We start from the raw sequence: 13,567 nt of genomic DNA, 5'->3' as shown, positions 1-13,567 counted from the left end.
GAGGTTTGCGGCTGTGGAAGTTTGTGTGTTGTTTGCGTGACGCTGAGCCCGGGATTCGTGTTGGTGGGGTTTTTCGATGGCCTCCGCCCTCTCAGGTATTGGCGGGGTAGGATAGGACTACAGAACTCTAACTCCTCACCGTGAAGAAATGCCCACGTCGCTTTCTGATTTGCTCTCCTCCCTTTATATATATGCATCGATGTTATATATATCCGTTCCCCATTTCCCCATACATATCTCTACATACATCTTTAACCGCGTTTGGCGTGGAGACGGATCACAGGGAAAACCGCCCAGATCCAGCCATCTGCAAGTGCAGGGGGTACGAGCAAACCCAAGGGGTCAAGACCCGGCACACCACACCACCACGCTGTACAGTACATTTCTCTGAGCACATGAAGTCATCCAGCCTCACACTCTGCAATCCCCCCTCGAGCTCTCTCCACGACTATGCGACAGCATCGATAGCCCTCCTGCTTGCACCGCCCTTCCTCTCCATCTCGTCTCGCAAATGGCAGACTCCTCCGACCTGCCTGTGCTGACGATCCTGCTCCTGCTGACCGCCTGTCTGGTGTCGCTCTTCGTCCTCGGCCAGATCGCCTCCACGTACACGACAGCGTACCTCGCGGCCCCCAGCGAGATCACGACCTTCATCGACGCGGTCGACTTCTCCATCCAGGAGAACGAGTCCTACGACCGCGATGTCGCCAAGGTCGCGCGGCTCGAGGACAAGCTGCGTATGGGCCGCCTGCTCAGGGAGATCCAGAAGTGCGGCGACGACCTGAGAGAGGATCTCAATGGGCTCCTGATTGATGAGGGCGGCACAAGACTCCGCTCCAGCACGAGGCTGTTGTGGGCAGCCAAGAGGAAGCGCCTGGAGGAGAGGATGCGAAGGCTGGACCTACTACGAATGCGCTTCTTGGTTGTCTACATGGGCCTGATTGCCGCAAAGGGCACGACAGAACACGCGCCAGCGCGGGATCCAGAGAAGAACGACGCGCCCAAGACGCAATTGCGCCCGAGCCTGCCTCACGCCTTGACCGAGGGCATCACGAGAAAGCCCCCCCTTCGTCGCCTCGCGACCCAGGCCATGGGCCATAACGACCAGGTGGGAGGCATCCAGAAGTTGGGCTGGGCAGGAGTCGTTGCGGAGTTGCAGAATTCGCCCCTGATGCACAAGAGACATGCCTCGATCGAGACATCTATGGCCAACCCTCGCACCGCCTGAGTCAGCCCTGCCCCTATCCATGCCGTCCCTCAGGAGCAAAAGGCTCCAAGACCAATCTCCCGACTCATGTCCAGCCTCAACACTATGCTCTTGGCTGCTGAAGAACCCAGACACCACCCCTCTCTCTAATCATTCGTCACGAATTCCCTACTTCATGTTTATTTGACGAACGAACGGCCTTCACGACACGACTCCATGCCCGTTACGCCCCTCACGCCCGCACCCCACCATTTTCCCCAAACCGACCCGCCCCTCCCATCTGCCCCAGCTCCGGTCCAGATGAGAAGAGAAAGACGATGATCGCTATTGCAGCATGTATGCGATATGGGAGTTCTCTGCTGGTTGTTTCTTCCAAGACGTTTGGACTTTTATTTATTTCTTTGAATTTTCAAGATACCCCCCCTTTTGTTCGCGTACATACTTCTTTTTCCCTCCTTTTTTTGATCCGCCTCCCCTGGGCCGCCCCTGTCTGTATAGCTTAGGTACCATGTAATGATTGATGTTCATGATCTTAAGAAATGATTTTTATGTTTTTTATCTTTTAGAAAGACAAAAATAAAACGAGAATCTAGATAAAAATTAGATCATGGTGAGATGTATTTATTGTATGTAGAGCAATTACCTACCTTAGGTATGTATGTATGTGCTGCTGTGGAGATTCATGCATGGCTTTGATATCAGAATTCCACAGCCTACCCCGCTTTAGTATTCACTCCACCAAGATCTTCACACTCCTAACTTCTTCCTCTTTCGAGTGCTGTAAGACAGAAAACTGGCTTATTAGATCCGAGAATAAAAATAAAACAATCTATTTACTTTGTAAGGATGCAGGGAGTTAGTTGTTTGGACGTCCCGAACCCCCATGTTTCCCCTATACAGCATGAAAAGGATCGAACTTTGCAGCAGATACGCAGCGTGATTTCCCAAGCTATATTTACATCCAGTGCAAGTAATTTGATAAGAAGACTGTTGTAATGTCGTAAGAGGAATGTTCAATTTTCATCATATATCATACGGCTTTTTATTCTGTACATCTCGTTCAAAACGGTTCGTAAGATCCCCTCCCCTGCCTCAGAAGTCCGAAGTCTGAACAGTCCTTCCCTTGCTTAAAACCAAAAACCGCCATCGAGAAATATGCATGATGCATCATATGGTATCTAACAACAGATAAAAATGGAAATTCGAATATGGATGTGCAACACTGTATGTGTGCGGGTGAGCGAATGGTAGGTAGATAGCGATAGGTGACGGAAGTTCAACAGAAAACCCTCCTAGGTATAGATGCCATAGGTTACCCATATCTCCGTATACAGCAAAGAAAGAAATAGACACGTGAAGATCCCCGTTGCAAAGGTTCTAATGGACCTTCTTTCGTCCAAACATTCGGTGAAAGGTGCTTGATTCCTCCTTCTGCACGGTAGGCGCAAATGTCTTGGGTTGAGCTTGAGTTGGTGTAGGAGGCTCGCTATCTCGTAAGAAAGCCGCAAGGTCGTTGGTCCTTGTAGTCGGATACACGGCTTCCCTTGGCTGGTAGCTCTTCTGTACGACCTTGTTCCGTGCAGAATCGACTTGTGAGACGTAGTTACCGCCACGCGCCGATTCGTTGGTGGGTGGCTTGTAATTGTTGTTGATTTGGACAGAGATTGGAGTATGGTTAGAAACCTGGGATGCGCCTGACCGTGAAAGTGATGAGCGTGATTCCTGGCCGCTTGATTTTGGTTTCGAGGGTGATTGTTGGTTAGAATTACTACGGCCAAAGCGCGACATGATACTGGTTGTGCTTGGCTTCTTCTTGACATCCTTGCTCGATGCTCTGGAGGCTGTTTGAATCAGAGGAACTGGTGTCGGATCAGGTGGAGGAGGCACGTTTCTCAAGAAGTCCGCCAGCGATTCTTCCTGAACTGGTTTTGGTTTTGATTTTGAAACGGCTTCGTACTCTTCCTCCTCATCACTGAAGTCGATTTGGTACATATCTCGAACCCTCCGGGTCTTCCGTTTTGGCATATGATCCTCCATATCAAGGTCCCTGTTGGTTTGCGAGGGCTGAGGTTTACTAATATTTGAAGAACCATTCAATAAAGCGCTCTGCGATGTGACTGAGCTATCCACGGATACAGATGCTTGGCTATATCGGGCATCTGGAAGCGTTGCATCTGTCGCTTTGCCACCAACAGCCCCGGACATCTGGTCTGAGTCCATGGTAGTGCGGAATGGTGCAACTGTTCGAGGGATACGATGATTATCTTTCTCGAGCTGCGGACCACTTCTCACAAAATCTATTAGGTCTGAGATACTGTCGTCTCGAGAGACAGCGGCATCACGAGCCTGTAGCTTGGGACGGCCGTTCGAAGATTCTGTGCGTCTCGAGGTGGCGCTGATAGCACCAGAACGCGGTTCGGATCCGCTAGTACTCCGGGCGGTGCCACGAAGACTATCAACCGGTCCCGAACGAGGTGGCGCTTTGTGGCCATTCGCTGGGCCGGTCGATTTGATGAACTCTGCAAAGTCCCCCATGGATTCCCTATCAGCTTTAGCATCCCTTGGTTGAGAGATAGCCGGGCGCAGCCGTGCGCCCGTATTTGGGGCTGGCCGTGGTGCCGTCTTCATTGCTCTGGCGGACTGTGGGTTTTCGACAACGGCCGGTTTTGTGTACTTGCCAGTTGATGATGAATGGGATCGACCAGTTGCTGGTCTTGGGCCCTCTTGTGCGTTTACCCGCACTGGTGTGACAACGGCGCGGGGAGAGTCAGGTGCCTGAACGAATCAAGTCAGCTTCACTGTATAGCACTCCAAGGAACTACATACCTCAATATCACGCATATTTTGCGGCGTTAGAGTATACTGGATAGTTTGGTCACTTCGAATCAACTGCTCAAAACTCTGGCCCTTATCTTCAACCGCACTAGGAACACTCTCTTCGGATGTGCGTACTGGTTTCAGCTTGTGAGAGGCAGTGGAGGAAGATCCAGAGCCAGAGGTATGGATTGACCGTGGAGCTTTAGTCTCCTTCCTAGAGTAATCCTCTCGAGATGTACGTGGAGGAGAACCACGAATGGTACTGGCAGCTTGGGACCGGGCGGATCTTTGCGGGAGCGAGGAGCCAGAGATTGAGTGTGAGTGCCGGTGCACTCCAGGTTCAGAGAAACTGGGACCATCATAGCTTGGTGCCAGACTTGCTTCATCAGAAGTGTCCGGTGCGCCTTCCATCATTTCGCGTAACGGCGTGAGGGGAGGGATACCGCCATGGTCGCCTCTGGTTTTGGTAACTCCCAGAGCTGCGCTTGGCTGAGGGGGATGGGATTCAACGACAGATGCATTGGCATTCCCTCGGGAATTTCGAGAAGCAGGAGCGGCAGAAAGTACGAACGCCGCCGGTTGTGGTGTGACCTCTCTGCTCACAGGCTGTGAGGTGAATTGAGGCGAGACCGGTTCTGACCATACATCAACCCCTTGCATTGCTGCCGCAAACCGAGATGGCACAGCAGCCTCGGATTCAGACTCACTTCCGCTGGCCTCTTGCTCTACAGCTTCCGAGATAGGCTCCTCAGCGCTGGGCCTGGCTTGTCTACTGCTCGTCGCAGATCCATTGCGAGTAATGGGGCTCGCAGTTCCAACCTTTGAGATAGAACCCGCAAGTCTGGGGGTTGCCGATTCGGAAGGAAGATGGGAGTGTATACTACTAATACTACTAGGGCTCGACAAGGTGACAGCGCGTCCCGCGGTGAAATAATCGGTGGTATCGACCGAGATGCCCCTCAACTGCGCAGGACTTTTTGGTGAAGAAACATCAATTAGGCGTAGGGAATGAACGCTGTGAGAGCGAACACTGGATCGCCGAGAAGGAGCTGAAGCAACCTCTGGAGAAATTCGTCCCCCGATGGAAACGCGGGAGGATGTCAAAATCTGGGGCTCCTCGTTGAACTCTTCTTCAGCATCAGCTTCTTCGTTTTGATCCGGTTCCACCTCCGAAGCTCCGCCGTTTGCAGCCGCTGTAATTCCAGCGACAGCCACAGCCCCCACTGCAGTCGCGATTAAGCCCTTATTCGTGGATGATTCTTCAGTCAATGCATTGTGGGCCTGCTCCTCATCCACTTTACCCTCCAAGTCCGTGGGTTGCTCTTCTGTATTCTGTTCCACGACGTCCGTTCCTTTCGCATCCTCCTGATCTTCGCCCAGTTCACCATCAGAAGCCTTCGGTCGTTTCGAAGCTGGAAATCCATACAATGACGGGGCCGGAGAAGGTAGAGAGTAGGACCGCTTTCTAGAAGTTGGGGGGAAGAACATTGGTGAGTGTGTCTGCGAGGATGGCGGCGTAAGGAGGCCTTGCGTAGGTTGGGTGAAGATGATGAGACTTTTTGGACGGGGTGGCAGCTGGATAGCTTCATACTCGTTGGCAACGTCATCCTCCTCGTCACTTTGCAGAGCAAGTCCGGGAATCTCAATTTCCCGAATATCGTCCGCAGACAATGGGAGTGGAATAGTAGCTGCGTGCTCGTGTTCAGCCAGAACTGTCGCTGACGACAACGTCTGTGGGACTTCTTCTTTAAGGCGGTTCTCAGGGGCGACGCTGGCTGCTCGGCTAACTGCTCGGCTGGCTTGAGGTTGAGAACGCAACGATTCTCTAGAGAACGAGCGATTCAACATCGAGACGGAAATTGACGGTGAGCGTATGCGTTTCTTCCAGCTTCTCCACAATCTTCCTAGTGTCCTGTCGAGAGCCACCCGTTCCATATCTGCTTCCTCTACCACCACGCGCTCCGCAATCTCCACAGATGGACTACTATCTCCCCTTTCCTCGCGTTCATGTTTTATTCTCAACCTGTGATACGCAGCCTGTCCTGCAACCATCAAGACCTGCTCTCCCATGAATTCCAAAATGGATGTCAGGAATATAGCCACTGCGGGGGAAACTACAGCGGAGTTGTTAGAGAACTGATCAGGGGATCCAGTGGGACCATCCAGCTGCTCCTGCTCGGTGTAGAAATCCTCGTCTTCCTCCTCCATGTCACCAAGAGACGAATATACCATACACCGCAGTCGCGTTCGCTTCCAGACCAGCTCTAGATCCCAGTCAGCGGCGTTTGGTTCGGGTGCACCCTGAAGAGCTAATAATTCTTCATCCTCCCCGCCCCCTAGATATTCTTGTAGTTCTTGATCTGCTCCGCTGATTGCATCTCTGGCAAGCTTCTGCTTCAGAACTTCGCCTATAGCAGGTCGAAGGGATGGCAGAGAAGTCGACCGCGAGATCGAGAGGAAATTGTATAGGAGTTGGTCCAAAAATCGATTTACCAACGCTAGAGCAGGGGGGGCGACCAATGCCGTCTCCCCGGAAGGTTCAATCCCGTGCTGGTCGAACCAGGCATCCGACTGGCTGTCATGGTCGTTTGTGACGATTTGGGAGGCTGCAGAAGCGGCAATGAAGGCTGGTTCTGGGGAGATCGAGGCAGGAGGTGAAAGGAGGCCACCTACACCCGCCAGAGAGGGTCTATCGCTGGATATGCTTTGTGATCTCGTTGCGCGGGGAGTAGGGCGCCCAGAATCGAAGCGATCGGTCTGTAATGAGAGCTCAGGAGGAGCCATGGCTAATGTGAGTCGGAGAGCTCCAGCGCGCAGCGCTTCCTCAATGTGTCACGTAGGACGCCCAGGGTCCTGCCGATACCAGTATTCCTCCTTAGAGGTAAAATATGGAGAGGCGATAGGAGGCCTCTGTGGAAATCGGATCGAAAAGAACGGCGATAGGAGAGGGGCTGAGGTTTGCTCCTGTCAAAGAAACCTGTAGCCGAAGAGACCAATTAGTTTATACTGACAAAGACGAAACATTTCCAAGACAGTGAAGGGGCTTGGGGCTTTGGGTCAGGGGCAAGATGGCAGATGGTTATTTCGTCAATGCACCCCCAGCTTTCCAATTGAGATGGCATCCTCTAGCATAAACGTTGTTGTGGCACTCGAACCGCAGTGCAATATTGCCCATGTGCAGGCCTCGTGGAGTGAAATTAGATTGAAGAAACTCGCTAGACGTACCTGGAAAGTTTCACCTATATAAACAAAGAAAAGGGGAACCAGCAATGGGCAAAACCAGGAGAGCGCGGAGCCCAGGTCGGCAAGGTTCCCGTCGAGATAATGGCAAGATGGAGGGAGGCGTAAGAATCAGCCCAAGACAAGGCAGTCCTTCTTCCCAGCAAGAGGTCGCGCAAGGTGGTGAGCGAGAGTGAGGAATTGAGTGAGCGAGAGAGGGAGGGAGAGAGGGGCGAGAGTGAGGGAGCAAGTGCGCGAGTGAGTGAGCGAGTGAGATATGATAGATGCACGCTCCAGGATGTCTGTCTCCAGTGTCTTGTCTTTTCTTTTCCCCCCCGGACGGCGAAGCAAGATCTCAAGAACAAACGGAAAGGGGTCGGACCGGGATATTCAAACCAAAATACTCCGCACCTATCCGTAATAGGGGCCGGGCGACTTGAGTGACAGCGACAGTGACAGTAATGATAGGGATGATCAATGATCCAAGAATGGCGCGTCAGGATATTAAATATCCGCTATTCGCGAGGAAAGTCGCAGCTCAGGCCTCTGGGACATCCGGGCGTCGTGGGTACGGAGAGGAACGATGGGGCACGCAGGCCGCATAGGGGTCTGGCAGGGTCTCTCGCGAGTCGCAGGTTTCGGAGGGGTGGAGAGAAGAAAGGAGAGAAAGGGGAGGGAGGGGGAGGGGGAGAGGGAGAGAGAGAAGATGAAGACGGGGGAGGAGTAGGAGAAGTAGGAGAAGTAGGAGAAGACTCCAGGAAGAATCCAGGTCGCCGAAAGGTAGCACGAGCCGGGACGAGCAGATCATACGCGGGTCCCAGGATCTCCGTGCTCCTTCAGCGGGTGCGATGTTGAAGATTGAGAATTATAATTATTATTACTACTGTACTCGGTCCAGCTGCACACGATGCCCTTTCGCAAGGCTCGAAGGGGGGGGCTGGCTGAGTAGGGCCAGGGGCGTGGAAATGGATGATACTTCGGGCGCATCTGGTCGTCGCCGAGCTGGACCTAAGCTGAACTAAACTGGACCTAAACTGCATCTAAGCTGGATCTAATCCCCATAGCGCTCATCTCATCGCCCATCTGCCATTAGCACGTCCCCAAAGGGGAAAACGCACGGGAGGAAAACTAGCGATTGTTCGTTCGATTGTCTGGCCCGCAGGGCGACGAGAATCTACACTCCGTTCAGGGTCCTGTTAAGATGAACGTCTCGGAGTATTATTATGATTGTACATCTGTATATAGTATATCCAGCATCACACGTGTGTGCGCGTATCGTCATGTCTCCCCTCCATGTCATTGATGATATGGCGCCCTCGAGGGTCAAAGGATTCAATCACAGAAGCTGGCTGCTATTTTCATCCTTCTCTTCTCCTCGGCCGTTCAACAGGAACACTCCCCACCGGACACGATGCTGCCCCACGGTACTAGATGCCGAACATAGACCACGCCCGCGTACAGTAGCCATTCTCCTCGCCTGCAGCGAGGAACGTGGTCATGGAGATCTCAACGCCGCGCATCTCTCTCTCTACCGGCCACAAGTAAGCTCATACACTACAAGATAGCACGCAACTAGGCAGTTGGGCAAAGACCTACGGAAGATGGCCCAAGTATAGGTAGATCCATGAGATCCACGATGCCTCCATGATCGATCCCTGATACTCCTTATATCCATGATAGAACGATACAGGTAGATCCATCATCATTCCATCCAGAATTCTCCGTGCGAGATCGACTATCGATTATCGCTCTGCACCATCATCACTCTTCTCGGGCATATGATGAACACGATCAGCACTGTCCATGACGCTACAATACCGTAGGACACTGGCCAGGACTGATAGGTAGGTTGATAAAAGTTGATAACCACCACCACCGTACCTTGCGTGGTACCGAGGACTTGCGGCGCAACAGTCGGTGAGGCTAAGGGACCCATGAGCAAGTTGCCAGTCCGTAGTGGCAGGTCGGTCCCATTCTTAGAAGGTAATTCTTCTTGTTGGAAGAGGATCAACTTATCAAAAGGCCCGCAAGCTCAGGGCCCAGGACCCTTCGGCCCTCCGCCCCCGCTGCATGTATGTCGCTGCAAGTAAGTAGCCGTGTGGTGGCATGGCGCTGCTTAGTAGTAGTCCGTATGGCGTTGTACGATGGAGAGGCATGCCGGGGCGAGGCAAAACGCTTTATTGGACTCAATCGCAAGAGACCACTCGCTGAAGAATCCCAGGCACAGTCAGCGCACGCAGTCACAGTCGTACTGGACTACGGATGTGAGGCGTGATCCCAGGGATTATGACGGGGGCAGTGTCTCCCGTATGGTCGTCGTCCTATGTACCTTACACAGTACATCTCTGCGGCATCCTCTTACCGTCCCGTAACTCATCTCGTGAACGGCAAGGCACACGCACGGGAGGCTTTCCAGAAGCTGGTGCGTTGACGCGCTGACTGCCCGCAATCCCTGGACATGCAGGTTTTGGAACGCCCGGAAAAGGGAGATTCGAGGCCTCAAACAATGAGAAGCCCCAATATCGTGACCTTGGGACAAGCCAGACTGCCAGAGGCTATTTTAATTGCCGCATCCTTCTCGGTTATACGGTGCTAGTGTAATCTACCTTGTAGGTACCTTTGTAAGGAGCTTCAAGTCTTCAACTCCAGGCACAGAGAGCTACTCCGTGGGAACAAGACCATGCTCGTCTGCCACTCGATCGGTCGCTTTTCCACATCTGATAAATCGACATGAGCTGGCAAGTTGAACAGTACTGAGCAAGGGGAGTACGTACCGGACCTCATCTAGTCGCCGATCCAGAACCTTCAGATCTGTTCTGCATATACAACAGGCACCGGAGTCCGTGATCTCCCTTCCGCGAAAAAGCCATAAATCCCGCGTCTTTACACCCGTCCGGCCCAAGGAACCAAAACGGTCAGATCTCCCGTCCGGCCCAGCCCTTCAAACGCGTGGACTTCCCTCCCGCTGTGCCAGAAGAATCGGATACAATCCGATCCCATGGGCCATGCCGTCAGCAGTCATCCGCGCCATGTGTCACTCGAGCAGAGACATGCAAACCATTCAGGGGGGGGAGATAATGAGGAGCTTTTCTTGGCCCGGATCCGCGTCATGATTAACCTTTAAAAGATCGAAACCACCCCTCGAGAAGACTTGGAAGCTCTCTTCCCCCCCCTTTCTCGAGTCATGTCGTCTGAAATCTGCCACGCACAACCTGCCAAAGCCGGAGAAAAAGCACCGGCGTCCTATCATGGTAAGGCTGATAGCGCGTTGGTTAGTGAACCTGACATCTAAATACCCTTTTCAAAAGAAGATACAAAGTAAGCAGCTGGGCTCATTCATGTCTGGGTCACTTCTGTGGTGCCACGGATTGAAGTTTCATCAACGCTGCACATGTGCGACGCCTGTCGGGGCCGAAACAGTTTTGCTCTATCATTATTCCATTATTCTAAGAGAAGAGAAGAAAAGACAAGAACGTATCCCATCAGTTTCCGTCATATGAAACGTGTCCTACCTGTCAAAGAGGAGGAATCTTGCCTTCATATTTTCCCGTTGTCAGTGCTAGGCTCTCTGATCTCTGAGGCCCCTCAGGCTCGTGCAGAAGCTCAAACTCCCTCCACAGTTGATACTGCAGGCCGGCCTTCTTGCCTTCATTGTATGCGAAAGCTAGCTCGACTTTGAGGCTATCTTGAGTATTGGAGGGCTCCGTTTCAAGTGAGAAGTTCTTAAACGCTCGCTCCAGCTCATCCATAACCTCGTCGTTGCCACCAATGTTAATACCGCTAACCAACGCTGCTGCAGATATATTAGCTGTTGACTTTCCAGATCAAGTCAAGTAGTGGGAGGAGGTTCGACTTTACCCAGAAGATCTTGATCGGTAGGGTTATGGCGCATCTCAGACGAGACATCGATCTCGGCGAGGTCACCTATCCAATCATAGCTTTCCGCTGCGATCCTCCCATCCCTTACTCCTTTATTCCACGCCATTTGGAAGAGCTGCACCCCTTTACTCCTCCCTTGGTACGCGTTCGGAATGAACTTGTGCTTGACAGCGATATCACGAGTCCGTTTATCTATGCAGTCATCGCACCACCGAGGATGGGTGATCGTAATCCCCTGTATTGCAAAGACAGAACCCACCAGATCGTATCCCGAATTCTTATGCTTGACGCCAGGCACGTCTATCTCCCCCTCATAGTCATGTCCGCAAGCCCAGTGTTTGGCGCCATCTTGGGGATTAGCTGCTCGGTGCCAGAAGCTGCAGTCGTGACAGAGACCGGCTGTTCTTTGTTTAGTTCATTCCCAGTTCTAAAGGGATGGGAAGGTGCAATCCACTCACGATTTAGTATCTTGGTTGTCTCGGGATCAGTCTGATCTTTCTGAAGCCACCTTTCTTCTATCACCCCTTGGGGATTCCCAGGGTATTCGTGCCCGCATTCCACGAACGTGTACCGCATTTTCTGAAGGTGATGCGTACGGATTCTGATGAGATGAGATGCGGTACGAATTGGTTATTTCTACGCGTTGCCTTGGGTTTTCTCGCGTCGCTTGTTGCTGCTTTCATGCCGCGAGGCACAGTGAATATGAACACCGGATGCGTCCTTAGTGTCTGGACTGTCCTAATTTCTTCCTTCCTCCTTCTTCATTATGCATTGCAAAATCCAACTTCAACCTTTATCAACTTCCTTTACGTTCCTTGTGACCAGCGTAAACGCTGTCGCCGGGTAAATCCTTCATCAGCTGAGCCAAAGCTCAACAACAGGAGAGGAAAGCAGAATAGACCGGAGAACATAGACGGGATTCCTTTTCGGAACCTCAAGAGGGCAGCTGTTTAGATGGATTAGCAGCCCGAATATTGCAAGTTCTGTATATCTTCCTTACTATTGTACAGTGCTAAGGATGAGTTGGATCAACTCTTTCTTTACAGTATCGCTCTAGCCAGCTTCTCTCTCCTCCATCTTGGATCCTGTTCATCAATCGCATTCCGTTCAATCATTGCCTGGATCTTCCTCCCTTCAGCAACGCCTAGCAGATACCTCTGTTCCTCTTCACGCCGGCTCTCAGTCTCCTCCACAGCCTCATCGCTCTCGAGACGCAGCGTCTCCAACATCTCCTGCAACGTCAACGCCTCGCTCTCTCTCAAGGGTCTCGATAACGCCTGCACCCTCCCATCTCTTACCCCTCGGATATACGCCCTATGTTTCAGTTCTCTCTCTGAACTAGCCTGCTTAAGCCTGCCCTCGTATCCCTCCAATATACTCCTGCTCCGCGCTTCTACGCACTCGGGACACCATCGTGGGTGTGCCACGTGTAATATGTACAGTTCCGGCTCATCTTGCTCCCCGCTGGAGACGGCAGCGTTAAGCTTAAGGAAGTCACACTCAATCCCTAGGTAGGGGTGAAGACATGCTTGATGCAAGTGTTGGACGTAAATCTGGCCGGCAGGGAAGAGCTGCGTCCTCCAGGGCTGGCTGCTTCCTGCCATTGTGCGGACGATAGGAAGTTAGATTACAGGTAGGTGATCAGAAGATGCGCATCTTTCAGTGTGTGAGTAGTTCTCTGTTTATGTTTGTACTGTCGCTTTAGATGACTCACTCCCCAGTTGAAGATTCTTGATTCTCGCAGCTGGGATACACTCTTGTATTTGAACCATTTTCTCTACATAGGCCCGCCTTTCCATTGTTGTCGAATAAATCGAAGTCATACCTAGGCGAAGCTTTCTTACACGTTCCAGACACACATGGAAAACGCCACACCAGACTTCTACCTCTTCCCATTTCCCTCTCGAACCACCTCCAAAGCTTTGGAGATGCGATTATTCGCATTGCATCCCCTGGAAAGCGAGCCTCCAACAGAGGGCTTCAGAATCTCGTTGCAGCTCTATTTCCCCAATACCATACTCTATTGCAAAGGTAATCATTCCCCTTATCCTCCCACAGTTTTCGTATTCTCACTTGCAGCCAAGCCATCCCTCATCCTTTCCACTACACTTCATCTTCCTAATCTCTGACCTCTCTCTGCTTTCAGGCAAATGGAGCCCTCTCAAAGTGAGAGTCCACCGAGCACCGTGATCATCACCCCCACCTTCCCAATCGCCGCCCTGTACCTGCACGCCGGGCACCATCCCGCCAGGCGCGCCGCGCCCACCACGGTATTATTCCAGCAGCCGCCGCGCAGTCCCGAACCCGCGCCCGCCGCGCACGGCGTCTCAACCTTGGGCGCACCCCAATGGCCGCATGCCGCGAAATAGGTCTCGGTCATCCAGCACATGCTGTATGCTTTGCGTTGTGGAGGGGTGGGGATGGTGTTGAGGATTAAGAAAACAA

General features: G+C 52.3%; 4 protein-coding genes across 4 annotated transcripts; 2 read left to right on the top strand and 2 right to left on the bottom strand.

Moving 5' to 3' along the window:
* The first annotated feature begins 157 nt into the window (after positions 1 to 157).
* M430DRAFT_34666 (hypothetical protein) lies at positions 158 to 1,674 on the top strand. Its single transcript, XM_024866593.1, has one exon. It carries the CDS (start codon positions 512 to 514, stop codon positions 1,226 to 1,228), a length of 717 nt encoding a protein of 238 aa, XP_024721631.1. The 5' UTR covers positions 158 to 511; the 3' UTR covers positions 1,229 to 1,674.
* A 910-nt stretch (positions 1,675 to 2,584) lies between these two features.
* Positions 2,585 to 6,808, bottom strand: M430DRAFT_18516 (hypothetical protein; the record flags this gene model as incomplete). Its single annotated transcript, XM_024863887.1, has 2 exons — positions 2,585 to 3,982; positions 4,034 to 6,808. The coding sequence occupies 2 exons, from the start codon at positions 6,806 to 6,808 to the stop codon at positions 2,585 to 2,587; spliced, it is 4,173 nt and encodes a 1,390-aa protein (XP_024721630.1).
* A 4,083-nt stretch (positions 6,809 to 10,891) lies between these two features.
* Positions 10,892 to 12,008, top strand: M430DRAFT_232858 (hypothetical protein). The gene is made up of 2 exons (XM_024864871.1): positions 10,892 to 10,955; positions 11,043 to 12,008. Exon 2 carries the CDS (start codon positions 11,127 to 11,129, stop codon positions 11,613 to 11,615), a length of 489 nt encoding a protein of 162 aa, XP_024721629.1. The 5' UTR covers positions 10,892 to 10,955; positions 11,043 to 11,126; the 3' UTR covers positions 11,616 to 12,008.
* Positions 11,978 to 12,726, bottom strand: M430DRAFT_18514 (hypothetical protein; the record flags this gene model as incomplete). The annotated part of the gene is made up of 2 exons (XM_024863885.1): positions 11,978 to 12,068; positions 12,167 to 12,726. 2 exons carry the CDS (start codon positions 12,724 to 12,726, stop codon positions 11,978 to 11,980), a joined length of 651 nt encoding a protein of 216 aa, XP_024721628.1.
* Positions 12,727 to 13,567: the final 841 nt, after the last annotated feature.

Source organism: Amorphotheca resinae (genome assembly GCF_003019875.1).
Source record: "Amorphotheca resinae ATCC 22711 unplaced genomic scaffold M430scaffold_5, whole genome shotgun sequence".
NCBI lineage: Eukaryota > Fungi > Ascomycota > Leotiomycetes > Helotiales > Amorphothecaceae > Amorphotheca > Amorphotheca resinae.
This window is presented reverse-complemented; position numbering and strand designations above follow the sequence as displayed.